The sequence below is a fragment of the Orcinus orca genome, chromosome 6 (genome assembly GCF_937001465.1).
Source record: "Orcinus orca chromosome 6, mOrcOrc1.1, whole genome shotgun sequence".
Classification (NCBI taxonomy): Eukaryota; Metazoa; Chordata; class Mammalia; order Artiodactyla; family Delphinidae; genus Orcinus; species Orcinus orca.
In genome coordinates this window covers 97,317,466-97,345,368 of record NC_064564.1, presented here as the reverse complement: position 1 = coordinate 97,345,368, position 27,903 = coordinate 97,317,466, and the positions used below count along the sequence as shown (strand labels likewise).

The following is a 27,903-nucleotide window of genomic DNA, read 5'->3' as shown; positions in this document are numbered from 1 at the left end:
GTTTGTACCCCTTCCCATTCAAACGTGGAAACCCACATCTCCAGTGTGATGGAGATGGGGCCTTAGTAGGCAATTAGGTCATGAGAATGGAGCCCTCATGATGGGAGTAAAGAAGAGGCAGTAGAGAGCTTGCTTTTCTCTCTCCTTCCTCCATATGAGGACACAGCAAGCAGACAGCCGTCTGCAAACCAGGAAGAGGGCCCTCACTAGCAACCCAATCTGTCCATACCCTGATCTTGGACTTCCAGCCTCCAGAACTGTAAGAAAAAATGTTTGTTGTTTAAGCTGCCCAATTTATGGTAATTTGTTACAGCAGCCCGAGCTAAGACCCCAGGTGTGTCAGATATAGTCCTCAGACTAGACCAGCACTTACTCATGAATACTCCTGACTCTTGCTTCTTGCCTCTAGAGTTTGCTCTCCAAGGTCTTTTGATGCTGTGCAAACCTTTTTGTAACATTTTGGCTTTGCCAAATTCTTATCACGAGAGACTGAAGGAGACAAAAGTGCAAAGTGTTCTACGGGGTGATTTATGCTACCATGTAGAACAGTGATCTAAGCTTTGCAGGAGGGCAGATCACAGAGTCCTTGTGAGAATCTGGTAAAAACTATGGACTTAAGGGCAATGCACATGCCGACAACATTTTGTATACAATTCCTGAGCTTTGTGGAACCTCTTGAATCCTTCCATGGACACTCTTAGAAGATCCATGCACCTCTGTTTAAAAAAAAAAAAAAATCTTCTCTGGAACCTAGAATATCAGAGGAGTTGAGAGAGACAGGAGAGAGTTGGTTTATGAGCCAGGAAGCTCAACCTGGTTATTAATGCAAGAGACCGGAAGTCTGGGTCTTTCCTGCTCAGCCCTGTCACCTCCTGCCCCCAACAGGGACCTTGCCAATGGCTGCCCAGGCTGCCCCCTCTTCACACTGACAGCTGCCCTACCTTAGTTCTCTTTCATAGTTTCTGGCAGAGAAAAGGCACAGGTGCCAATGAACCCCCTTCCTGGGCATGAGCTACCTCTACAGTGTTTCTCCCAACCCAAAGCTTCCTCAGACCAATGCCTATCCAGCAGTTAGTCCTTCTAGAGTGACCCTCACTGGTCTCCCCCAGAAGGGACCTGTCTTGCATCTGTATACAGTAAGGATCTTATCAATCCATTCTTGCTTCCCAGGATTAGGTTGAAACTGTTTTCTATTCTACGTGGAAACAATTAAAAAAAAAAAAAAAAAACCCCAGATATCAGAACCCGGAGTTTGAACAGAATAATAAAATGGCTTGTCCACATCACCCTCAAACCGTGTGAGGCTCTATCCCATCAGGCATCTTATGAGTAGCCTCCAATATTCAAAATCCACTTTCCAAAGGCCTGCCCCACATTCCTGCCTCTACCACTGCCGGCTGAAGTCATTTGACTTCCATTTTGGAACTTCCAGTGAGAATTCCAGCTTGATCCCAAACCACTGGCCTCTCCAGCTTCCAAGGAAAACAGACCTTTGCTGAATTATAAAGACTCTGTTAGGTTGCTGGGAGCCAAAACAAATGGAGCTGGCTTTTCCTTAATAAGGGGGAAGCAGCCTTTCCAAGGTGGTGACCTAATGAGGCAACCGACAAAGAGGTGTCAGGTTTCAAACCCCCACCCCCGTGGAAAGCCAGGCAAAGGATAATGTCTTTCAGGATGAACCTCGACTTTGGAGCAGCCTGGAGATTTCACACTTAACCCTCTGAGTAAATGAAGTCCTAAATTTGATAATCCTAGTATTTAGAAAACATTGTAACAGCCCTAGTCCATAGAGAAAACATTTATTTGGTAAGAATATGACCACTGGTGGAAAAAAATGGGCAAAGATACTCTTTTGCCATTTTACTTTCATAGGAGTACAAACTAGTATTTTCCCAAGTTATAATAAAGCAGAAAGAAATTGAGTTAAGAAAAAGCTGAAAGTTTCCAAGTTTCTTTCTCAATTAAATAAAGGTCTGAAGAGTACTGGAGAGAACAGTTTGAGTGTAAGTTTTTTGGGTTTTTATCTTTAATAAACACTGATGTGATGCTTACCCTGTCCCTGGATCCCTTCTAAGTGCTTTGCAAACATTAACAGGTGTAATCCTCACAACAGCCCTATGAGGGCAGCATTATTATTATACCCATTTCACAGATGAGGACACTGAGACACAGAGAGCTTCCAGTCACACAGTTCTAAGTGGCAGATGTAATAATATCAGGTAACCTGCTCATGCTGTTGGAAGCCTGTACCTGTGTGGGACTATTTAAACGTTGGGAGGATTTATCTGCATACATAAAACGCATTTGAAAGAGGTGAAAGTGATTTATTTTCTTTTGAATATTATCCTCTCTGAGGGTTAAGACCTTAGATAACAACAATAAAAGGGCCAGAGAGCTAAGCCAACTTCTTCCATCATTCCTTTCTTTATTTCTCTCCCTCCCTTCATCCCTTGTTTCCTTCCATCCTCCCTCCCTCCCTCCCTCCCTCCCTTTCCTCCCTCCCTCCCTTTCCTTCCTTCCTTCCTGCCCTGCAGACATATTGGGCACACACTTCACACTAAGCATCATCCCAAGTGCTGGGGATCAGCAGAGAACAGGACAAAGAAGCTGCATTTTTGCATTTCCATTCCAGGGAAGGGAGAGGGACATTAAAAGAAGGAAAATCTAGGGCTTCCCTGGTGGAGCAGCGGTTAGGAGTCCGCCTGCCGATGCAGGGGACACGGGTTCGTGCCCCGGTCCGGGAGGATCCCACATCCTCGGGGCGGCTGGGCCCGTGAGCCATGGCCGCTGAGTCTGCGCGTCTGGAGCCTGTGCTCCGCAACGGGAGAGGCCACAACAGTGAGAGGCCCGTGTACGGCAAAAAAAAAAAAAAAAAGAAGGAAAATCTACAATCTAACTTCAGAAATGTTCTGAAGAAAAGCACACTGAGGGGAGAGAGTGGCGTGGGGATGAAGGAGCGACACTCCATCAGAGAGACCTGACTACAGAGCGAGTGACAGAACTTTGCAAATATTAAGGGAATTGTGTTCGGGGCCGAGGGAGCAGCACACAGGAAGGCTCTGCACCGTGAGCGTGCTCAGCATCCACTGGGTAGCAGCCAGGAGACCAGTGTGATGGTGGCAGAGGGGGTGAGGGGTTGAGTAGTGGGAAGAGAGGCCAAAGAGTGGCCTGGTCAGATCATGGCCTTGGGAGGGTTTGGACAAGCTGTGAAGGGATGTATTTGCACCTTCAAAAACTCACTCTGACTGCCCAGATGAGGGAGGGAAGATGTGAGCAGGAAATCAGATGGAGGACCATGCAGGATTCATGTGAGAGAACGATGGAATGGTGTGATCATGGTAGACAGAATAATGGTCTCAAAGATGTCCACGCCCTGATTCCTGGAGCCTGTGAATGTGTCACCTTACATGGCCAAAGGGACTTTGGCAGAGTGGGCACAGGTGGGTACTGATGGAACCAGTGCCTGGCCAGATCCAGGAATCCTTCACTCCAGGGCTGGGGGAGAGGATTGGCAGGGGACAAGAATCCAATATCAGCTAAAGAGAGGGGACACGGACCCCTTGGGCTCAACCTCCAGCTCTAGTGCTTACAAGGTAGAGTGTAAACTTGGGGAAATTACATCATTTCTCTTAGATCAACTCCCTCGATCAGAAAATGAAATTAATAGTGCCTGACCCATATGGGTGTTTTGAGGGCAATAGGAGACAATCCATGTCGAGCCCTGCGCCTGGCAGGTAAGAAGTGCTCTCACAAATGCTGAGTGGCAGCTTTCCTACAAAAGGTGTTGAGTGCCGTGGTTAAGAGCATTGGTGCCAGGACGCTCTGGGTTCAAAGACCAGCTCCATATTTATTAGATAGGGGACCCTGGGTGAGGTACTTCACTTGCGTCAATTCCATCTTAGGTGAACTCAGGTTAATAATATCTACCTTACGGGGTACATGGGGAGGTTTGTGTTGGTTTTTATTATTCTGGTAATGAAGATGATAAATAATGCATGTCTTGTAAAAATGTAATTAGTGTTGACTCCAGGTCTTAGGAATCATAAAATATGAAATGAAAATCTAAAGGATAGTTTTGTCATATAAAATTAAGAGTCTTTGCAATCAGATACTTGACTCAGAGTTTTGCCTAATCAACATGCAGTGAAAGGATGATGTAACGTTAACTACATGCACAGTAAATGAAGATGCTCTCAGCTTTGCCTTCATCAGCGTGATTTCCCGATGCTGTGAGTCCCACCTCGTACACTCAGGCAGCGAGGGCCTCTGCCTACGACTGAAAACTTGGAGAGGGCTGCTTTGAGGAAATCACAATGAGTCTGCAAGAAGATGCAGATGCAGTCTTGGAGAACTAACATCCTCTGCCTGTTAGCCGGCTCGGATTTTAACTTCCCACCCCCTCCTTCACCTGGTTTGACTGTAGGCCTCTGAGTCATTACACCTGGGCCAGGGACTGAGAGCCAGGGACTTCGGCATTTACCGACGATTGGAAAACCCCTCAAGACGTCTGTGCCAAAAACAGAGGCCGCAATAGTATCCTCACTCGGCGGGGTAACTGACTCAGCAGTTTAGACACATACAGATGGCCCTTCTATGAGCAAAATGATGACCCTGAACTCCATAATCTGAAGAGCTAAGTGCTAAATGTGCAGCATTTCCTTAAATGCCTCTGAAAGGACTCCTGGGACTATAATGAATGTTCATTTGACACATCTTATCAAGGAAATCAGAGAGAGCCATCCTGCCTCTCCTCCCAGGGTTTGGCTGAGTTAGGGAGGGATGGGGGAGCTTCCGGGAAGAGTGTGGCAGTAGGATGTGACAGACCTGGGTATAACCAAGAACCACATGGCCTCCGTCATAATCGGTCCCTGTGTTGGCATCAAACCGCCGACCAAGCTGCGGGTCTTGTCTGCTTGGCCTCAGGTTGTATTCCAAATCCTCGCTACTCCTTGTGTGGTCTGTGGACAGCAACATCCATATCAAGGTTGAAATGCAGCTTCTCGCTGGCCTGAAACCTACTGAATCCAAATCTGCATTTTTATAAGATCCCCCGGTGATCTGTGGGCAGATTGAAGTTTGAGAAGCACCGATCGATCTAGGGCCTGCTGGGTCTCAACTGTGACAGCACATTAGACCTGGGCTGCTCTAAAGTAATACACATCCCTGGGGACCCACTCCAGCCCAACTATATTAGGGTTTGTTTTCAAGTTTTATTATGCAGCTGGGATTAAGAGCCGCTGATCTAGAGTTTCACTGATGATGATGATAGCAAAGATTGCAGGTAAACTTATTGAGAACTTACATATGTCAAACACTATATTAACTCATCAGAGTCCTACAAAGAGGTACTATTATTTTCTCCACTTCAGAGATGAAGAATTAAGAAACCATCTAAGGTCACAGAGGGCAGACAGGGCAGAGACGAAATTTGTACTTTTAACTTCTCCGCAAATCACTGAGCCTGCCCCAGACTGACTTTATCAGAATCTCTGGGGGTGGGGACTTAGGGACACACATTCTAAACTTATGTACCAGGTGAATCTTTTTCATACTAAAGTGTAATATGTGAGAACCCCGTTTTATTTGCTCCCGAAGGGGCTTCTTTAATTTAGGACTTTGGAAGTTGAGAAGAATGAGTACTCTGGGGGAGCTATGATGAATTTGCTCAGCAAATTTGGGTATCACGTACTGGTATGTTTATACACAAAGCTGTTCATAATTTACACTACACTGGTCAGATCTTCTAGCCACAGACGGTGCCAGGTTTATTCCAGGTTTCACCCTGTGGTTCCCCATGATCCCTGACTCAGAGTTTTCCTTTTCCCAGTTGTTAGCCATCCATCCATCCATCCATCCATCTATCCTCCCAGTGATTCATCCACCCATTCATTTATCTATCTATACATCCAACCATCTACCCATTCATTCATCTGTTTATATATCCAACTGTCCATCCATCCATCCATCCATTATTCAACACCTTCCTTTACTGTCCTGGCATTGTGGTAGAGTTGAGTAAGGCACAATCCTCAAGGAGCAACAGAAACATTAACACACTTTTACAAAACAATAACGTTTGGTGACAGGGACAAATCCAAGATGCACTGGGGGTAAAGAGGAGGAAGCCAATTCCGGGTGTCTGGGGATGCTGCCAGAGGAGGGTCCAGGAAGGCTTCCCAGAGGAGAGAAAATGAAAACTGAATTTCAAAGGATGCATAGGCCCTCACTAGGGAAGAGGATGGTCCATACGGAGAGGGGAGAGGCTGTGCAAGGGTCAGGAGGCACAAGAGAGTGCCGTGTGTTTGGGGCACTAGAAGCCACCCCGTTTTGAAAAGGATGTGCAAGATGGAGGAATGTCAGAGATGGCACTGCTGAGATGAGGCAGGAACCAGGTCACAGCTCTGCTCAGCACATCACATGTCCTCCTGCAGGTGAGGGGAGCCACTGAAGGGGGAAGCAGGGAAGTCACTTTGGAAAGATCACTGGGGCTCCTTATTGAGAACAGACTGTTGAGTAAGGGAGTCTCCCTGGAGGCACAGAGACTATTTTCAGAGTCTAGAAAAGAGATGAGAAGCTCCTTAATTGAAAATAATGGTTATGACAACTGTAATGGGTTGAACAGTCCCTGAAAGATATGTCCAAGTTCTAATCTTCGGTACTTGTTAAAATGACCTTATTTGGAAATAGAGTCTTTGCAGATGCAGTTAACTTAAGGATCTTGCTATGACGGCATCCTGGATTGAGGGTGGGCCCTAACCCCAATGACTGGTGTCTTTATAAGAGAAAGGAGAAGGAGATTTGAGACACACAGACCCAGAGGGGAAGGCTATGTGAAGACAGAGGCAGAGACTGGAGTTAGGCAGCTACAAGACAAGGAACACCAAGGATTCCGGCAGTGACCAGAACCTAGGAGAGATGCATGGGACAGATTCTCCCTCAGAGCCTCCAGAAGGAACCAACCCTGCTGACACCTTGATTGCAGACTCTGACTTCCAGCACCATGAGATAATACATTTCTGTTGTTTTAAGCCCTGCCACCCCCCCTCCCCTGCCAGTTTGTGGTAATTCGTTACATTTGCCCTAGGAAACTAATACAGCAACTAACATTGACTACTGACTCTATGCCAGGCACCCCATGAAGTACTGCATAGGTGTGGTTCATTTAGCAAACCCCACATTCCATAAGGTAAGTATATTATCATCATTCCCATCTATCAGATGAAAACACTGAGGCAGGGGGATGTTTAGTCATTTACCCAGGGTTACAAAACCAGGAGGTGGCTGAGCAGGTTTTTCACGCAGGCAGTCTGGGAGCAGAGCCTGTGCTTTCAGCTCCCTGGTCTAATGTCAGAGAGATGGAGATGAAGGAGCAGACTTGAGTAGGTGGGGAGAATTACCAGGACCTGGCAACTCACCAGGCATCTGGAGGGTGGCAGGAGGAATCAAACCTCCTGGATTTCACGTGCTGCGGTGCCCTAACCCTAGTTTACATCAGCCACTGTTTTCCACGCCACACCACCCCCCGGGATGCGCTCACCTGTCCAACTCTCTAGTCCTGCTCTTTGCACCTGGTTCTCAAGGAGTCCTCCTTGGCTCTCCCCATACATGTCCTTAAAATGCCTCTACTCTTGTCAGTTCCCTGGACAGTGGTCTCACTACCTCCTTTTCTCACTTTCAGTCCTGGCTGTTCTTACATCTTTGAGCTCTAACCCGACACTCTTCTCCTGACCCTAGAATCATCATGTTTATTCTGGTTTCTGCTCTCAGCATCCCTGCCTCTTTCCTCCCGCTGTCCCCATCTCCTTGTAAAACGAGGAGGCAAAGCAACCAGGTGAAGGGCTGGGAGGAAAACCATGTCTTCCAAGGGAAAAGGTTACATACTTCCTCTACGCTGTTTTCCTCTTTCCCTTTTAAAAATTTCCCATTCTCTCAGCCCAAGGCTGAGACCAAAAAAAAAAGCATGCAAAAATACTTTTTGCTCCTTTATATAACTTAGGTTTTTTTCTGGTCCACAGTGAGTGGATTACATTAGCCTGGGCTGCAATGATAAAGCAGAGTGTGCTGTGTTATCGCCATACAGATGTGTACATTGCTATTTCAAGAAATTGCCAGCTCCTACAATTCCCTCTGTGGGTCTGGGATGGCAAATCTGCCAGTGAGCATAACTGATGGATTAATTTAAAGGTGGGTATTAGCACTGTTCCACACGTCTAGTTTTAAAATGGTCTTTTATTATACTCTAGGATAAAATTTCACTGGAAAGGTCCAGGATATTAAAAAGACAAATATTTTAAATTAAAACAATAGAAACTTAGACCTACAACCCAGATGCCACTACACTTCCACTGACCAAAGTTCATTGCCAAAAGTGGAACCATTTCGGAGACATAATTATGTAAAGAAATAACGAGAAATTCAAAGGCTGAGAAACTTCCCAGAGTTCTCTGAAATAATTTGGAACCCCCTTTGGGAAGCACACAGGTTTATATGATAGAATACCATGTTTTACATTGTTTATCTCTGTTCTTAGACATCATTTCACAACATTCTACAAAGTGATATGATCATCATCCTGACATTTTCATCTGCTTTCAGACATTCAGATTGTTCTTAGAAAAGCAATCATCTTATCTGGGAAGAAATTTGCCATGTACCGTGCTGGTTTGCCAGCATCTTAACATACCCTAAGATTAGATTTTCCTTTCATTTCAATACTATTTTATATATAGCCTATTTTGTATTCAAATATATCAAAGATATTAAATATTTATTAAAATTGTTTCTAGGTATTCATATTAAGTTCACTTTACTTAGGGTTGACTTTTACTCCTCATGGCCTAGCTATAGAACATAGTAAGTAATGATTAACTGACTAGCGCCTCTGGAGTGGTCTTTAATAAACATAAACCTTCATTCAAATGACAGACAATCCAAAAGGGGATAGCTGGAACTTGCTCACACTCACTCAATCCATGTGTTGTGATGACACAAAATCACAGGGATTGAGAGATAACTTGCATTTTCCTTTGAGTAAAAAAAAAAAAAGGAAACTTATTAAAATAAGAAAAATGTAACCGTTGGATGTAACCAGTGAGCTAGTGGGATGGAAAGTTCAGTGCATTTGCACTGGAAGGATCAGAAAGGTAGATTCCTCTTTCATTGGTTCGTTTAACAATATTTAATGAGCACCTGCTATATGGTGGGCACAGTGCTAGTTTCTGGGCTTCTAGTGAATGAGTTTCAGGAAGAATGAAGAGAGAAACTCCTTCTGGGGCTTACAGGTCTTTTTGTTAACTCTCCCTTATTAGACTTTGGGGAAAAGGGAGCCCAGAGGAATCCACAAAACAAAGTCTTTCAAATCAGAGCTCAGTTCAATACCAGTATTCCACTTACTAGGGTTCTGTATGGGGACAAGCCACTTAAACAATCTGAACCTGTGTCCTCATCTGCAGAATGGAAATGATAACAATTTATAAGATTGTCATGTGGATTACACAAAACAGTGGGCACACAGGAAGTGATCCAAAGTAACATTTTCTAAGCAGTAAAGAATATTATAATAAATATTAACTGTTTGTGTTTCTGTCTCTCTCCCTTCCTCTTTGCTCCTGCCTTGTGGCCATTGCCTAACCACTGGCATGATTTTGGTGAGCAGGCCTACTTAGCCTAAATTCCACAAAGCAATGAGGAAACTGTTTTCTCTATGTTTAACTGCAAAATACTGTGGCTTAGAGTAAAAGTAGCCAGACACAAAAAGCTACAGAATGGATGATTCCTTTTAGGTGACCTTCTGGAAAGGGCAAAACTATAAGGACAGAAACCAGATCACTGACTGACAGAGGCTGAGGATGCGGAGAGGGAACTGATGACAAAGGGGTCCAAGGGAACGAACAATTTGTGATGACGGAAATGTTCTGTATCTTGGTTTTGCAGGTGATTGCACACCTGTATATATTTGTCAGCACTCATTGAACTGCACCCTTGAAAAGGATGCATTCTACTGTATGTAATTTATATCTCAACAAACCTGACCTTGAAAAAAGAAGACTGTGGCTTGGGACCTTCAAGGTTTCCTTTAAGAAAAAAATCTATGATCAGTACAGGAAATGAGCGGTGCTCCTGGGAATACTCTTGTACAAAATAACTATAATAAAGACAGACACTGATACTCCTCCTAAGAGAGGTACAAAGTTCTCCGGGAATTCTGAGGCAAGAGAAACATCCATCCAGGGACACCAAGGCATACTTTACAGAAGAGGTTGCATTTAAACCGGGCCTGAAGTGTGCAATTAATCACTGGGTTTTTTGTTTTTTTTTTTTTCTCTACCAATGATGAATATCTTAGACTCCAGCCTCTGTCTATAAAATGCTTGCAAATTTTACTATGTTTGATTATTCTTCTAAAAGTTTGTATATTGTAATATATTTGCCAGAGATGAAATGATTCACATTATCTTGCCCCTTAAAAAACAATCACGGTTTTGAGGTAATGTTTTCTGAGTTTGTGGTCTTTAGGAAATTGTTTTTACATGTCCATTTATAAATGTTCTTCCATTCAATGAAATGAAGAAAAGTAGAATGTCATTAGAGGAGACATCATGACCAGGTGTAAGAGGTTGGAATGGGGTCCAAAAATTTAGATTCTATGACTCACAAGTGACTCTATAAATCAAGAAAAAAAAGATCAATAATCCAAAAGAAAAAAGTGGGTGGGGAAAACTATGTAAACAGACAGTTCAGGAGAGGAAACACAGTGACTCTTAATCATATGAAAAGATGTTCAATTTCAATGTAATTAATGAAATGGTTACTTCTCTTAATATACACGCCTCTGAATCACTGAGACAAGATCAACAGTCTGGTAAAAAAAAATGAGCAAAGTAAATGAATAGACAGTTCATAGAAGAGATAATACAACTAGCCTTGAAACATATGAAAAGATGCTTAAACTCACTCATACTAAGAGAAAAGCAAATTAAAGCTGCACTATTTTGTACTCATTGGGCAGGTAAAAAAAAGTTTACCAAGTTTGTTAACACAGTGTTAATGAGGGTGTAGGAAAATCAGCTACTGCTGGGACAAACTTTGTGGAGAAGCACTTGGCAATGTCTATTAAAATTACAAATCACAATGATTCTGACTGAGCAATTCCACTTCCACGAATTTTATCCTATAGATCATCCATGTGCAAAATGATTTGTACCACGTTATTCACTGCAGTTCTGTATGTAATAGCAAATGAATGCCCCTCATTGGGTTAAACGGGTTTTTATACATCATACCAGAGAACACTACTCCACTGTAAGAGACAGTGAGAAAGCTCTTCATAGGCTGATGAGAAGCAATCAGATATATTAGAAATCCAGAATCTCAGGCTCTGCTCCAGACCTCCAGAATCAGTATCTTCAGTATAACAAGATCCCCAGATGATTCCCATGCACGGGAAGGTTTCAGAAGCCCTGGTCCAGCTAGTTCCTACTCATGGTCACTTCAGGCTTGACTTCCTTCTGGAAGTCTTCTCTCAACTCTACCTTTATTCTACCTAATCTACATTGACTGCCTTTCCCTGGTCTACCATTATCCCATGTGTTTCTCTCCATATTATTTGCCACATTATAATTTTCTGGGCTCTTCTGTCACCCCCACCAGGAGATATTCACTGCTGTCTCACAGTCCCTAGCCTAGAGCCTGGTAATATGTAGTAGATGCTAAATAAATATCTTTTTGGATAAATAAATGGATGCACCAGGCCAAATAAAAAAGGGAGTGGGAAAGTTTGCTTAGTGATTTTTTTACCATTTACCTTTTTCTTAGATGTTCCTCCTTTCTGGAGAAACTGCCAACTGATTAAGAAAGACCAGGGCACCCTTGGGAATAGCTCCTCTCACCTTACTCCCCCAGGCCAATAGCTGCAGGCATTTGAACAAATACATCTTCCAGCTCTTTGCTTGGCCATGGATTCAGCCCAGATTAGAAATAAAAGCTTTAGGTTCAGATGACATTTTCGAAGGGCCAGAAATTCCCTAGAAATCCTAGCTTCTTCTTGCTCTAGGAGATCGGTTTCCTGAATTAACTCAACTTTATTTGGGAGCATTTGCTAACTGTTGCTTAAACTGCTGCAAAATTCCAACCACACAGAGGAAAAGGGCTCTACGAAAAGCCCAAGCACGTGGTGCATCAGAAACGATTTACCATCACGTGTGCATGTGACTTCCAGGAGTGAAATCAAAGGGTTGCTGGCCAAATCACAGCACCACCAGAGTTCCCTCCAGAGGCGGGGGCACTGATGGCAAAGGAAAGCAAACAAAAGAAACATTCTTTCTACTTGTGAGTGAAACAAAGATCCCACTGAGAAAAGTGAAGTGAACAGGAGAGCTGTAAAATCAACAGAAATGGGGGCTGTCTGTGGAGGAGGCATCTGGTTTCAATGTAAACATCCTTAAAATGTTTCAAGAATGAATGTACATTTGAATAATTTATTATTAAACTTTTTTTTCCTTACCATGGATATTTAGGGCAGATTCAGCATTGAAGAGATCCTTCCATATGCCCAACTCAACTGGATTTCCCACTCAGTTTAGACATTTTCTGAGTGGAATATTGAGAGGAAAACATTTGAAAGCAAACTAAACAGAGTTGCCTGTCCAAATCCAGGATTGCCTGGTTGGATGCAGGTATTTTTGGAAAGAGCCACGTGAACACAGCACACTAAGTAGATTGTACACTTTGCGCAGGAAACCTGAAGTGGGGTGGAGGCAGGGCTGTAAGAGTCTCTGCCTGCTCTGGTTTCTGTCTGGAGTTTCTTCACTGGCAAAGAAACTCATCTTGAATTGCACTTGCTCCTTCCTTCTCATCATGAATTGAATACACAAAGTTCTGAAAAATGCTCTAGAAGAGGTTGCAAATTAGTGACTGAAACGTGCTTTGTTAGGGCCAGGTCATGTCTTTAAAAAGAATGTCTTAAAGTGGTTGCCAACATTTTAAAAATTTCTGCAGGGCAACAATTGGTTGGATCCAAGTAGAATCCATTTGCTAATGACCTTTAGAAAAGACAGGCATCCCAGTTTGCCCCAAGCCATGGTACGTACACACACACACACACACACACACACACACACACACACACACCCATCCTAGGGCAGCCCTCAGAATGAGAAGGAAATGAGTTTTGTCTCTACTGGTTGGCCACCTTACTTGGTTACTTGGTATGGCATGATTCTTTTTCATATGATAGCAGAACTTTTTCTTTTCGCTGTTTCTTTTCTGTTTCTTTTCTTTTTCACTATTTTCTTTACATTATACTACTTCTGTAGAACTCTATAATGTTAAATTCTTGTATTTTTTTTTCTTTTTTTCCTTCTTTAATGAGAAACCAACATCCCAGTGTCGGGGGCATCTTTGTCAGCTGTCTTTGTCTGAAAGGGAAGGGAAGCGATAGACCTTTCCATGGCGTTTCTTAGTTCATGAGGCTCCTTTGCCTTCCTGTCTTTCTGTGCTTAAATATAACCCTGTAGGGGTTTACCTACAATCTTGACTTCTGGCTTTTTCTTGATACGTCAGGAGGTCTGGCATATTGGCCACACAAATCACTGCTCCTGCACTCAGGCAGGTTGAAGGAGCAATTTTGTCCCATGGGAGCAATAGAGCTGTGTCAGTGATGTCTACCAGCCTGGAGATGTTTAGGCTCTAAATGGTAAAGGATAGCCAGGAATTAAAGTCATGGATTCCAACGTAGGTACCGTTGACTTTAGCCAAGGTGTCCGAACATACAGAGAAGGAAACAGGTTGACTATGGTTCCTGGGAGCAGGGGACCAAGAAGACTTATTTGCCTGTGAATGACTGCATCCTAAATGCAGTGCTCAGCCCTGGTGCCTTGTATAGAATTAGTGCTCAGAAAATGTCTGTCAGATTTAGAAGATGGAGATCACAGGTTGAATTCTAGACAAGAGCAAAATGGTCCTGAATCGTTCTACAAGACTACCTAATACTTTAGCTTTTATAATGAAAATATGTTGTAAAATTGCAATTTCTTAAAACACTTGATTCCTAGAAAATAGTTTCTGGTTTTTTTCCAACCTACGAAAACACATTTGTACCTTCAAGAGCAATTCACATATAGCTGGTCTTAGAAATCATAAAGCTCATGATATCCCAAGTAAGGAAACCAGCTCCAGGTAAGAAAAAGACTTGTTCAAGAACAGACCAGTGGCAGTCTGGACAAGAATGATCTCTTTTTTTTTTTTTTTTTTTTTTGCGTTATGTGGGCCTCTCACTGTCGTGGCCTCTCTCGTTGCGGAGCACAGGCTCCGGACATGCTGGCTCAGCGGCCATGGCTTATGGGCCTAGCCGCTCCGCGGCATGTGGGATCCTCCCGGACCAGGGCACGAACCCGTGTCCCCTGCATCGGCAGGTGGACTCTCAACCACTGTGCCACCAGGGAAGCCCAAGAATGATCTCTTGATTCCAGGGACTGTTTTCCAGCACTAGGGATTTGCCCAAGCCCAAGAAAGTGGTTCTAAGACAACAGGGTATGTGACCAACTTCAACAGTCTGTTGAAGAAACATGGAGATGCCTGGCTACATATTGTGAAAGTCCTGGGCTCTTCTGAAGGGCACCCGGACCTGTCAGGCTGACTCCTGCAAAGGCTAATGGGCAGCCCAGAGGGGTAGAGATGGCAATATAAGAGCTGCCCCTATCACCTCACCCTTAAAGCAGATGGCCGCGTTGTCCTGGGGGCCCTAAGCGGGGAACACATCCCATCCCAACATCAAACTGCGATTCCCCAATCCAGAGCATAAACGTGTCACTGTCAGTCATGACAAGACACGCCACATGACAGCACATGGAATCAGACATTTAACTTATGAAACATCACGACTCTGTTTCTAATACAATGGTATAAAGATCACAGAATATTTCATCGACATAGAAAAAAGCGAAGGTTTGCCAAAGGGACTGCCATCTTGTATACCCCCCCAACCTTGCCCCACTTTTCTTGTTCCTCTTATAGTACCTGGTTACCTACAGACTCTAGTGCCCTACTGGGAACAAGGACCCAGGCAGCCTATGTGTCCCAGTGCAGAAGGGCAGCTCAGCTCACCAAGTCCAAAAGGAAAGAGCACAGGTACCAGGCATGTTTCCCAGGGTTCATAGGCTCTCTTTCCCCTCATCTGCCTGGTCCCTCCATTCAAGCAAAAAAACACAATTCTACTTTACTCCAAGTGATGAATCAAATAAATGCCCTAAAATAAATTACGTATATAAATAAGAAGATGGCCTTGTAACAGCATAAAACTCAATTTGAGCTGGTAAATATTTTGATAAAACTGGTTAAAATAATACCTTTGGTGGAGCCGTTTTGTGGTCTTTAAAATTATGGAGTCGTTTTTTAGAAATGGGAGGACTCTTATTTCCTGATTCAATATTTGTTGGCGCCTACCCATATGGGCAACATTTAGTGACATCATGTATGATTATTCCTTTTATTCAGAAATGCTTCTTTGTGATATCAAGTGACTGGCAAGAAGAGCTATTTGATTCTTATGTTTCTGGTGTGATTTCCCACCACCCTCTTACACATGCTTCAGTCCAGCCCGATATATGCCTGTTCCCTCCTCCATGCTTCTGCTCTTGTCCTCGCGTCACCTCTGCCATGCCCACTGAGCCTCATCCCTATGTCTGTTAAAATCCTCGTGGAGCCAGATGGCCTGGGTTTAAACTCGAGGCTTCTGCAAACTAGCTGTGTGACTTTGGACAAGTTTCTTAATCTCTCTGTACCTTGGTTTCCTCATCTGCAAAATTAGGAAAGAATGGTACTACCTCATTGAGTTGCTGTGATGATTAAACGAGATACCAAGACCTAAGACACTTACAACAGTGCCTGAACCAGATCTACGCCATCCTTCCTTCAGCCTCCAGGGGATATTATTGGGGCTTTTTTCTATTTTTTTCTATTTCTATCTAGAACCCTAGACTCTGTGCATGTAAGGATACTTTGATATGGTTCTAATAATTATTAATTAATAAGAATTAATAATGAATAAGCAAACCTATTTCTGTTAACTCTGACCTAAAGACTGAATTAAATTAAATGATTAAATATTAGCATATGTAAACAACAAGGTCCTACTGTATAGCATCAGGAACTATATTCAATATCCTGTAACAAATCATAATGAAAAGAATATGAAAAAGAATATATATATGTACAACTGAATCACTTTGCTGTACAGCAGAAATTAACATAGCTGTAAATCAACTATATTTCAAAAACATAAATTTTAAAAAATATTAGCATATGTGATCAAGTACCTACTCTGTAGCTTGTATCAATATTTTGCTCCATTTCTTCCATTTATTTGGGAGCTTCTTGTGCCCTGTACTTATTAACTAACTTACCAGGGTGAGGGGAAAACATTCTTTTGTGCTTTCTAAAATAGAATTATCTGGTGAGCTTTTCTAAGTGACTCCTATTTCCCTCCAACCCCACTGGCACTCCCAAATTCGTTATCAGAGAGCGCGCTCAGAGACCAATAGTTCAAGGCAGATAGGACATCCAGGGACTGAGAGCAGAGTGGAGTTTTTGCTGTCAGCTGTTCCTCACTGGCTGACACTCTAAGTGGTTGTCATTCCCTTGTGCAGAAGAAAAATACCATAAAAGGCAAGGCTCAGGCAGGCAGTTAAGCAGTTTGAAGTGTTCCTCAGGGCTGTGCACCCTCTTGGGAAAGAGCAGCAGACCCCTGGCAAAGATTACAGCACACTTTGCAGCAAACTTGTGGAGGAACAAAGCACATATTGTTACCTCCTAACTCCAAGCTCCGCGGGCTAGTAAAAATACGTAGTATACATTTTTAATGGAGTGAGGGGACTTGGCTTCCCTGGAACGTTTTGGTTGGAGTCATAACACAAGTAAACTGTATTCTGGGGTCTAAATGGATGAAGCCCAGCGCCAAGCTGTGTGGTCACAAATGGGGCGACCCAGACCATTGTGTAAATCAAGTGCAGGGGCCAAGGTGTTCTGGCAGCTGCACGTCTGCACGCTCATGTGGGGAAAAGATGCCTTTTAAACACTTCCCAGCAGCCTTTCCTATCTGCCACTTTTTTTCTAAATGTGTTTATTGTTCATAGAATGGATGATGTCTGCCCATTTCTATTGTTGCTAAAAATCTGGCAACTGAGTGACTTTTTAAATAACCTGGAATGGGATTTAGCCAGACAGGAGAGGGTGTGTCTATTCTGACTGGTGCAGTTCACGTCTGTTCCTTCTTGGAGTTCAGTGTGTACATGAGCTGTAAACACACACACACACACACACACACACACACACACGGCCACTAGAGTTGACTCCAGAGATCAGGAGAAAGGAGAGAACGGAGGCAGCATTCACTTCAGCCAACAAGTCGAGTCGCAGAGGAAGTGAAAACTCTGAACAATGAGCCCCTTTTCAAATGGAGCCCATCTGGTAATGGGGGGAGGTGCTAAATGATCTGGACCTGCCTTCCTGCCATTTTATGTAAGGTAGTTCCTAAGGGCTAACCGCTGGGCTCTGAAAACGAGCAAAACTGAAACCTGTGTTCACTGATGAGATTTGATTGAAACCCTGAAAGCTGTCAGAAAAGTTGCTTGGTGCCTAGGCTGAAAGGAGGGCCTGGGGGTACCAAAAATTATTGGGGGGCTTAAAGGGACACAAGGACTTAAAGGGAGTTCAGGTCTTCATCCCTGACTCTTCTGGAAGAGAGGAACACGGCAAGAACTGAATGCTGCCAGAGCTGTGAGGACCTGCTGTTACTATGAGAACATCTGGGGTGCTTATAACATTCCTGGAATCCGAGTTAACACATTGGAGCAAATGATGTTAAAGGGGAAATAAAGCCTTGGTTGGAGGGACTTACAGCTACTGAACTTAATTGCTTCCTTCCTCACAAGTGTGATGTTAAAATAATCATTGTTTTAGACCCTCTAGCCCTCAAAACATTTATGAAATCATACGATAATCAAGTCTAGCAGGGACCCTAGTGACTCTCTGTTAAACTTTTCTTTTCAAGGTGAAGAAGCTGAGGCTCAGAAAATTGCCCAAGGCCATGAAGCTAGACAACATCCGTGGAGATTTGCAAGCTATTTTTCTTTATCCCTGTGATCCAGAAATATGGTCATTAATTTTGCCTGCAGTGTGACAACCATGTTCTTAGTTTCAGTACAGAAAATTGTTTCTTTAAAGTATTTACAAGGATTTCTTTTCTGGTTATTACTAACTCAAAAATATATATAATTTTTAGGTTGGAAATACATTCCTTGCCCACCATATCTAACAATATCTCTACTGTCATTTGCATATCTCTTCCCTTTTTCTCTGCATTTTGAGAGAGATTTCTTATTTACCTTCTCCAGTAATGGTGCAGTCCTGCGCTGGTTCAGTTCGGTTATTTACTGCCTCTAATAAGGATTTGAATACTGCTCTTTAGAGTTTTCACTTTCAGGCATATTTTATCCGTTTCTCATTTCCACGTTTATCTTGCTCCTCCCCATTCCAATGACCTTGTGATTTTTCTATTTCTATTTTTTAAAGGCCATATGGAACATAGACAAATGAGTACATTCATGTACTAAACAAGAATAAAGAGCACATTTGTCATTTGCTGGAATTCATTCATTCATTCAGAACCTATGATATACCAAGCACTGTGCTAGGTATTAAAGCAACATATGCCCCCTATCATCAAAATGTATTAGGAAATGCACATAATAAACAACTGTAATGCAAGGTAGAAAGTGTTACCTATCTTAAGAAAGGCTTAAATCTCAAAAGACATTATGAATACTATACATTTTTTTGAAAATTTCTTCTGGCTCCTGCATTAGACAATTTTTAGAGATCTTATTTTCTTCTAAACTTTTAAGATTGATGCTCCCTTTCTTGAGATCTGCAGCAATTTTGTCCACTGGTTCCAGGTAGTCTTTCATATTATTTTTTCAGTATGATAACTTAAATAATGTGAGCTCTCTCCAGACTTAGTGACTTAATCCATACATGGTATGGACTTAGCCTCGTCCACACCCACCCTTCACTTATATGATGATCTCATGCCTACAGCTGGATCACAGGTGGCTGTGCAACTTCTACCCAAACTCCAGATCCTAATGCAGCTCTGCTCTCCTGGGGGAGCATCTCCTCCTGCCCCTATTTCTGTTTCTTTGAGATTCTGACTCAACGTACATGAAAAACTCCAACCCCAGCACACAGAGTGCTTCTGCGATAAATCTTACTTTTTTGACCCATGTAAGTGATGAATTGTTGGAACTACACTTCCCAGGATGCAACTAAACATTACACATACTTCAAGAGAAGGAAAGAAGTCCCTCCCTTTTTTCTGTCCTGTTGGTTTTGGGGAATTCTTGAGGCTGCGTGGATAGGGAAAGAAGGAAGGGTGAATGGGAAACAGCTCTGAGGCCGCCTTAAAAGGAAGCAGCCCCTCGGAAGTAGGAGGAGGGGTGCTCAGATTCCTGGCTGAAATAGACCAAGGGTTTCTGTAAAAGGAAACCTCCAGGATAGGCATAAAAAGTCTTTTTCCCTCCCTCCACCTCTGCTGTCCCCTCGGGGAGACTAATCCTAGATCTTGGCAATAGGCTGTCTGACAATCATCCTTTTCAGGGCTGTGGTGAGCATTCTTTCTTATTTCTCCATCTTTCTGGGCATTTTAGGAGAGTTGGGAGAGCTGCAACCAGGCTGCAATCCAGATGCCAGTTCTCTGCTCTCCACATCTGCTTTTTAATCTTCTCTACCCAAATATGACAAGTAGAAATGCGAACAAAAATAGAAGCTAAGTTAACCATGCAAGGAGCCAGTATATGTTTATGTGGTATGGGTCAAAGAGATATATATAATCCTGCACACACGTTAGAAATGTCCTGTAAATCTGGGACTAACAAACCTAAATGGAAATGATCATAGTCTGGGTGGTAGCCATATGGAACACAGACAAATGAATACACCCACGTCCTAAACAACAGGGGTGGGGAAGCTAATTTTGTCTGTTGTTAGAATTCATTCATTCATTCATTCACTGGGTACCTATGATATGCCAAGCACTGTGCTAGGTGCTGAAGTTGGGGATAAAAATCCAAGCAAGATATAGTCCCTGTTCTCAAAGTCTGTGTGGATGTGTTTTAAGACGTGCACATAGCAACTAGTATGTAAGGTAAAAAGTGTTCATTGTCTTCAGAGAGCACTTCAAACTCTCCAGCAGCTTTCTTCTCACTTGAAGTAAAAACAAACTACTGCTGAGACAATTCAAAGGGAAACCAAAGCGTTTTTAACCAACAGTGCTGAAACTGGATATCTGCAGCTCATCCTACCTTACTGGATATGCAAAAATTAATTCAAGATGGATCTTAGAACCCAAAAGCAAAAACCATAACGTTTCTAGAAGAAAATACTTTCATGACTTTGGTGTAGACAAAAATTTCTTACACAGGACACAAAACGTACTAATCATAAAAGAAAAAAATGATAAATCAAATTTCATACCTATCACAAATCCCTACCTAGCCAAAGATGCCATTAAGAAAGTAAATATGCAACCTGAAGACTTTAATAAAATAATTGAGATAAATAGACAGATAAATAGATAAGAGGGAGAGAGAGAAAAAGATCTCTTAAAGGGCTCTTATCAGAATCTGTTTTTTGAAGCTGCTACAAACAACAATGAAAGACAGACAACCCAATTTCAAAAGAATGGGCAAGACATGAATAGACACTTCATCAAGAAAGGATATGCAGATGCCAAAAAGCTCATGAAACCGTGACCAATATCAGCAGTCAGCAGATAAATGCAAATAAAAACCACAGTGAAGTGTTATTCAAACTGCCTATAACGATTACAGCAAAAACAAACAAACCCACCTGACAATACCAAATACCGGTGAGCACACTGGAATTCTTACACGCTGCTGGTGGAAGTGTAAAGTGGTACCGTCCCTTGGGAAAGCCCTTTAGCACTTTCATATAAAGTTAAACATATTATCAGCCTATGACCCAGCAGTTCCACTCCTACGTATGTACCCAAGAGAAATGAAAACATATACCCACAGAAAGATTGGTTCAAGTATATTCATGGCTGAACTCATAGAAACAGAGAACAGACTGGTGGTTGCCAGAGGCAGGGGTGGGGCAGGGGGGTGGGAATGGGGAAATGGGTGAGGGTGGTCAAAAGGTACCAGAAAAAAAGAATATTCATGGCAATCTTATTCAAAAATAGACAAAAACAAGAAACATCCTAAATGCCCATCAAAACAATGGATAAACTGTGATGTGTTTATTCAATGGAATACCACTCAGCAAAGAACTGCTGATAAAGGCAACTGCATGGATGTACCTCCCAAACAGTATATTGAATAAAAGAAATCAGACTCAAAAGCATACGTACTGCATAATTCCATTTTTACAAAGTTCAAGAACAGTGATAAAAATCAGAACACTGTTTACCTCTGGGCTGAAGGCAGAATTGACTAGAAAGTGTCACGTGAGAACTTTCTGCGGTGATGGAAATGTTTTCTACATTTGGTTTTGTAGAGGTTACAGGGCATATACAATTACCAAAACCCTTCAAAACAAATACTTGAGATCTGTACATTTTACTATATGTAAATTGTATCTTGATTTTTAAAACTATTCAATAAAGGGAAAGTCCTTATAATATTTTATAAGGCCCTACATGACCTTGCTACCTCCCTGATCTCAACTCCTCTGACTCTCCACCTCCCTCCCTCCACTCCAGCCATGCAGGTCTTTTTGCCACTTCATGAACACACCAAGCAATCTCCTAACTCAGGGACCATGCCTTGCTGTTGCCTCTGTCTGGAAAGTTCTCTGCCCACATAGTGACTTGGCTTGTTTCTCCACCTCCATCAGGTCTCTGCACCAATGCTACCTTAGCAGAGTAGCCTTTTGTAACCATTCTATATAACACTGAAATCATCACCACCACCCACACTACACTCCCTACCCTCCCTTACCATGCTTCTTTGCCATAGCACGCATCTACATCTAAGTTAAATAATAAAAAATTAATTATACCTTTGTTTATTGTCTGTCTCTTTCCCCTGGAATGAAAGCATCTTGATAGCCAGGACTTTGTTTTGCTCATTGTTATTTCCCAAGCAGCTACTCCAATTTCTAGCATGTAGTAAACACCTATCAAGTAGTTGATGAATGAATGAATAGGAGGTGATGGTAGATCTGATGGAAAAATCACATTTCACTGATATACTTAATTTTGATTAGACTTCTCTTTCAAATTGCTGGCCAAAACACTTGCATTTCAAAACCAAGTAAGATGAATAGCAGATGTGTTTCAGGAAAAATAAACAACCTACTTCAAAGAACTCTACAATATTTTTAAGGGCCTATGTGGCCAGCTTTGACAAGACCTTTAAGATGAGAAGTCATGGAGCAAGATGACCCATGAGACTGTCCTTTGTGCTCACAGTGGGGAGCTCCAGGGGATGACATGCCCCTGGGAGTGACCCACATTCTGCAGCTCGCCCTTGTGGCCCTGCAGAGGGTCTGGCATGGAGTTTCTAAGTTGCTGTCATTTGCATTCCAAAATCACAACCATTGAGAAGCAGAGACCTGAAAGTTAGTATTAAAACTAATACAAACTAGCAAACTATTATATATAGAATGGATAAACAACAAGGTCCTATTGAATAGCACAGGGAACTATATTCAATATCCTGTAATAAACCATAATGCAAAAGAATATGAAAAAGAATATATATGTATATTTGCTGTACACCAGACACTAACACAACACTGTAAATCAACCATACTATAATTTAAAAAATGTTTTAAATTAATACAAACTAAAAACAGGGAGATATTCCCAAGTTTGGGGTGTAAGTCCACAGAACTGGACTGGCGTCTGGCTCTGGACCCTTATGAACAATTCTGTCACTAATTGCTGTTGTGACCATAAGCAATCAGCTACAATCTTGGAGCTTCTGCTCCCTCACCTAGGAAAGAGGGGGTTCAGCCAGAAGAACTCTATAATCACTTTCGAACTCTGAAATGTTTTGAATCTGTGATCTCTATACTTATAAACTGAGGAAGGGTTCAACTTTCTATGAGCGAAGCCTTCAGTCATGACACCTACATTTAAAAAAAATAGGCTTATTACAGATGAGTTCGCTAATTTCTTTCTACAACTGATGGCATTCTCTAAAACATGAGGCCTCGCTTCCCTTTCTCCATCGTCACCAAACACTGATGTAGGTAAATGAATGTAACAACTGGCATTTCCTTAAATATACTCCAGTGCTCAGATGTTGTCTAAGTCAACACTCGGACTGCTTGAATAAACGAAATCAGTCTGTCAGCCAAGGCTGGTGCTCTTTGTGAATCGACATTTTCAAAGCAGGCTTTTGTTCCATTTCTAGCTCGGTTTCTTATAAGCAATATGACATTGGTCAAGACAAAACTACTAGGTATAAAATAAATAAGTTACAAGGATGTAAAATGCAGCACAGGGAATATATATAGTCAATATTTTATAACTGTGTATGGACTATATTCTATAAAAATATCAAATTACTATGTTGTACACCTGAAACTAATATAATGTTGTAAGTCAACTATACTTCAATTTAAAAAAATCCCAGGACTTCCCTGGTGGTCCAGTGGTAAAGAATCCACCTTCCAATGCAGGGGACGCAGATTCGATCCCTGTGGGGGATTAAGATCCCACATGATGCGGGGCAAAGAAGCCCGCACACCACAGCTACTGTGCACGTGCACCTTCATGAGCGAGCCCATGTGCCGCAAACTACAGAGCCCGTGTGCCACCACTAGAGACAGAAAGCCTACACGCCACAACTAGAGAGAAGCCTGAACGCTGCAACGAAGAGATCCATAATGAAAGATCCATATCTTTTATCTTTCCACCATAACGAAAGATCCCACATGCCTCAATGAAGATCCCATGTGCTGCAACTAAGACCTGACGCAGCCAAAAAAAATAAGGAAAATGAATAAAATTTTTAAAAATCCCATCTGAGTCAATCTAAATAAATATCATCTATAAAACCACGATCATTCCAGTCTCTCCTTACCCAAAAGTTATTGTGAGGATTAAATGAGGTAATACATAGGAAAGCTTAGTAAAACTATTGTGTGAATATGAGATAGTATTATTATAATATTGGACTTTGAAAGTCAACCTAAAACCAAATGGAAATGCTGGGAGTTCAGGAAGAATTTTTGAACCTTTGAGCACTTGGAATAGAGAGAGTCTATCAGGTCTCCCCCGATTCGCAGTACACATGCAGAGAACAGGGGTGCTGTGGGGAATAAGACAAGACAGTTTTGAGTCAGAGGCCAGAATTCACATCCCAGTTCATGGGTTTATGAGCTGTGAGGCTTTGGGAAAGTTAATCACTCTGGGCCTGTGTAAAGGTTTGTTTGAGTAGTCTCAACTCTTTGGAGGTAAAATGTAGAACACTTTTTACTTTCCTAGCACCTGTTCTGGGTTGACTCCTCTTTTCTGCTGGATTGTAGACTCCCTCAAGGACAAATCAGTCAGATCCTAACGCTTTCCAGGAATTCTATTTGTATAAGTGGAACATTTTAAAATGTCATTTTCTAATTGTTCAATGCCAGTATTATAGAGATATAGTGGACGTTTGTATATTGACCTTTTATCCTGAGACCCTGCTAAATTCACTTAATAGCGTGAGCAGCTTTTTTGTAGGTGTCTTAATTTTCTCTATAAATAATCGTTATTCTGTGAGGAAAGACAGGTTTTTTTCCTAGCTTTTTTTCTTCTAGTCTTCTTCTTTTTCTTCTTCTATTCTTCTTTTCCTAGTATGCCTTTTATTTCATTCTTCAAAAATGGCACACTGGGCTTCCCTGGTGGCTCAGTGGTTGAGGGTCCACCTGCCGATGCAAGGGACACGGGTTCGTGCCCCGGTCCAGGAGGATCCCACATGCCGTGGAGCGGCTTGGCCCGTGAGCCATGGCCGCTGAGCCTGCGCGTCCGGAGCCTGTGCTCCGCAACGGGAGAGGCCGCAACAGTGAGAGGCCCGCGTACTGCAAAAAAAAAAAAAAAAAAAAAAGGCACGCTGTCAGCAAGCCCTTCATGGCAGCTGTTGTTTCTCCAAACTGGACGTTCTCAGCAGCAGGCTTTAGGGGCAGTCGTGAGAAAATGGGGAAGAAGATCTCACTTGACACCTCACAGTATTCTTATCTTTAAATTGGGAATAGTAATTCTACCTCCCGGGTATGCTATGAGAGAAACACAAGGTCACGTAAAGAAATATGTGGCAAACGCAACAGGCTGCATATAGTTGGTGCTCAGTAAATTAGTATTGAGTTTTGGTAATACTGGTGTCAGGAACATTCTCAGTTTAGAGGCCAACTATATAATGACTGTCTGTGCCTCTTGCCATCTGGAAGACACAGTCAAGATTTTCCATGCTTAGGCACCAAGGCCACGTTAGGCAAGTTGGTGGCCATCTATCTGGTCTCAGACTTTTGGGATCCAATACCTAAATGTTGTAAAGATTTTGAGAAAACATAGAACCTTAAAACTGGATAGAGACTACCCATTTTACGATTAGTAATAATGTCTGAACAGGGTTCTTTAATTTGGTTCTTTGAAAGCACAAGCTTTGGAACCCGGTGCGTGAATTGCTTATAGATTTGCTAAACAACGTAGGGTCAAAATTCACTCATTATAGTGTGTGTTAACTAGTTATTTTCTTGTTGGATTGTCAGTTGCTCTTACTATGAGAGCAATAAATGCACCTATAGCTAAAATGAGCAAAGTTCCAGTTTTATTCTTGGTCTTGTTTGCCTTTGACGTTTCATGCCTGTGTGCCTGGCTTACTTCTTTTTTCTGTGGAAGGGCCTCTGACATGCTTCAGTTCAGTACACAGAATACAGTGGCTGCTGCCACCTCTAATGAATTTGCTTCTCTTTTCAGATACACACGTGGCAGGGTAAGTGACACTTCTCTGCACAATCACACCAGGCCTTGCCCTTGGCCACATGGTCATGGAGTCAATGAGTTTCTTAGGCACTTCCCCTAGACCTTAAAGGACACAGTTCCAATTGTGCTGTCACAGGACACATGGGTCCACTGGTCACTTCTTTCCAGCTTTGATTGACTACTCGGGCTACTGGGGATGTTGGTTCTGTATGTTGATCAAACTGACCACTGGTCCTTAAGTCTTTTCCACCACATCTCTGCAGGCCACTCTGATCATATGGTTCCCAGGATCCCTTTGATGCTTTCTGATCCAGAACAGTGATCCCTAACCTTCTTCTTGTTTCTCTTAGGATTTAGGATGAGAAGGAATGCTTCCAGACAAAATGCTTCCCAAGTGATATATCCCTAGAGATTAAAGAATCTTTTGCTATGTTGTCTTCCTAATCCATTTTCAAGTGCTTTCTAGTTCTCCCACACTGATGATAAAGATCAGAATGATTAAGCTTAATATGCAAAATATATGGCTAAACTAGCTATTCAGTTCTTTAAGGCTATTTAACTCTTTTCTGTCAACTGTACTTGGGTTGCACATTCATACCAATATTTTATCTGTGGTCAAGGGAAAAGATGCTTTCTTCAGCCTTCGGAATAGGGCAGTCAACTCTTTTCAACTGTGTAGTGAAAGTAACCATGTGTCATTGCCTTCCACTAAAACTGAAGAAAGGGTAAAACCCATCGTGCCATGACGCTTGTTTGGCTATGGCAACTGCTACGTAAGAGTCTTATGACACCTAGACAATTGTTTGAACATGTCTTGCAATACTTACCAACTCATTAAATTTAAATGATCAATTGCTCTCATGTTCATAGTCACTGTAGAATAAAAGAGACTGTGTGTACTGTGCATGTGGTTATACATACATTCACAAATGTATGAGTGTTTGTGACCATTCTTTTATTTTTTTGCACAGCACTAGATCTATGGGACCTATTTTCCATATAGATATATAAGGGCAAGACAAAACACAGGGGATTTTAACCCTGCTTATGCCTTGAAGAAGTCTGATCCTGGATGTCGGGATGGTTGGTGATTTCCAGACTCTAGGAATCAGTGTGAATTTGGCCCATAGCCCATAAGCAAACAACTTTCTTGCACTAGGAAATGACCTCAGCATAGACTAAAGATAACCACCGTGGGAGAAATGCCTACTTGGCTTTTTTCTTTATATTTGGCCCCATTCCTTAACATCTGAGAGCCAGAGAGATGGCCTGTCTTCCAAAGCCTGTTGCACACAAACAGAAGGCAAACCCAAGTCACAGTCCTAAAAGGCAGGGGAAGAATGAATCTTTGTCCAGCTTCTCTTTTTCCCATCGTCAGCCTGATGACTAGATGCATGTAGTCCAACTTGCCACAGATGCTTTGAACAAAACGAACCAACGTCCCAAGGAAAATCTATTAAGTGAAAATTAGCATCTATACCACCTCTCCCTTTCCTCTAGGCTCACAAAGCATCTTTAGAGAGTAAAGGGAACAAAATTCTTAATCATGCAACAGGAATTTCAGTTTAAAAAAAAAGTATGATTTCTTGACTCCATAATTAACTTGCTGTGTGAACATAGGAATTTCATTGGGCCTTTCTGTGCTCAATTCCACAGCTTTAAAAATGGAACTCATTGGACTCAGGCCTTGGCTCCCTGTAGTACTTCTTTCAAGCTGGGATTTTGCCCTAGGTAGCTGCCTTTAATGGAGGCTCACCAGATGCAGGAAGCCTTAGAACCACAGCTTCCAACAGTCCTCAGATGTCATGCTCTCCAAGTGTGCAAATGTGCACACACACAATGTGTCTTTCCCCACAGCACTAGGAGATCACAAAGTATGGTGTATCCAAGCTCTACTTGAGGTTGAGCTGCTGGAGAAC

The 27,903-nt window shown here is 42.4% G+C and overlaps 2 protein-coding genes across 5 annotated transcripts in view; one reads left to right on the top strand and one right to left on the bottom strand.

Annotated features, from left to right (window-relative positions):
- Positions 1–27,903, bottom strand: part of PALM2AKAP2 (PALM2 and AKAP2 fusion) — a 611,547-nt gene that overhangs the window by 365,520 nt on the left and 218,124 nt on the right. For all 4 annotated transcript variants that reach the window (XM_049710940.1, XM_049710941.1, XM_049710942.1 and 1 more), the window contains one exon: positions 22,075–22,236. In XM_049710940.1, the coding sequence (XP_049566897.1) occupies positions 22,075–22,236 (162 nt within the window). The remainder of the gene's footprint in view (positions 1–22,074; positions 22,237–27,903) is intronic.
- Positions 1–27,903, top strand: part of LOC101275752 (thioredoxin domain-containing protein 8) — a 709,525-nt gene that overhangs the window by 526,343 nt on the left and 155,279 nt on the right. The gene's annotated exons all lie outside the window — the stretch shown is intronic.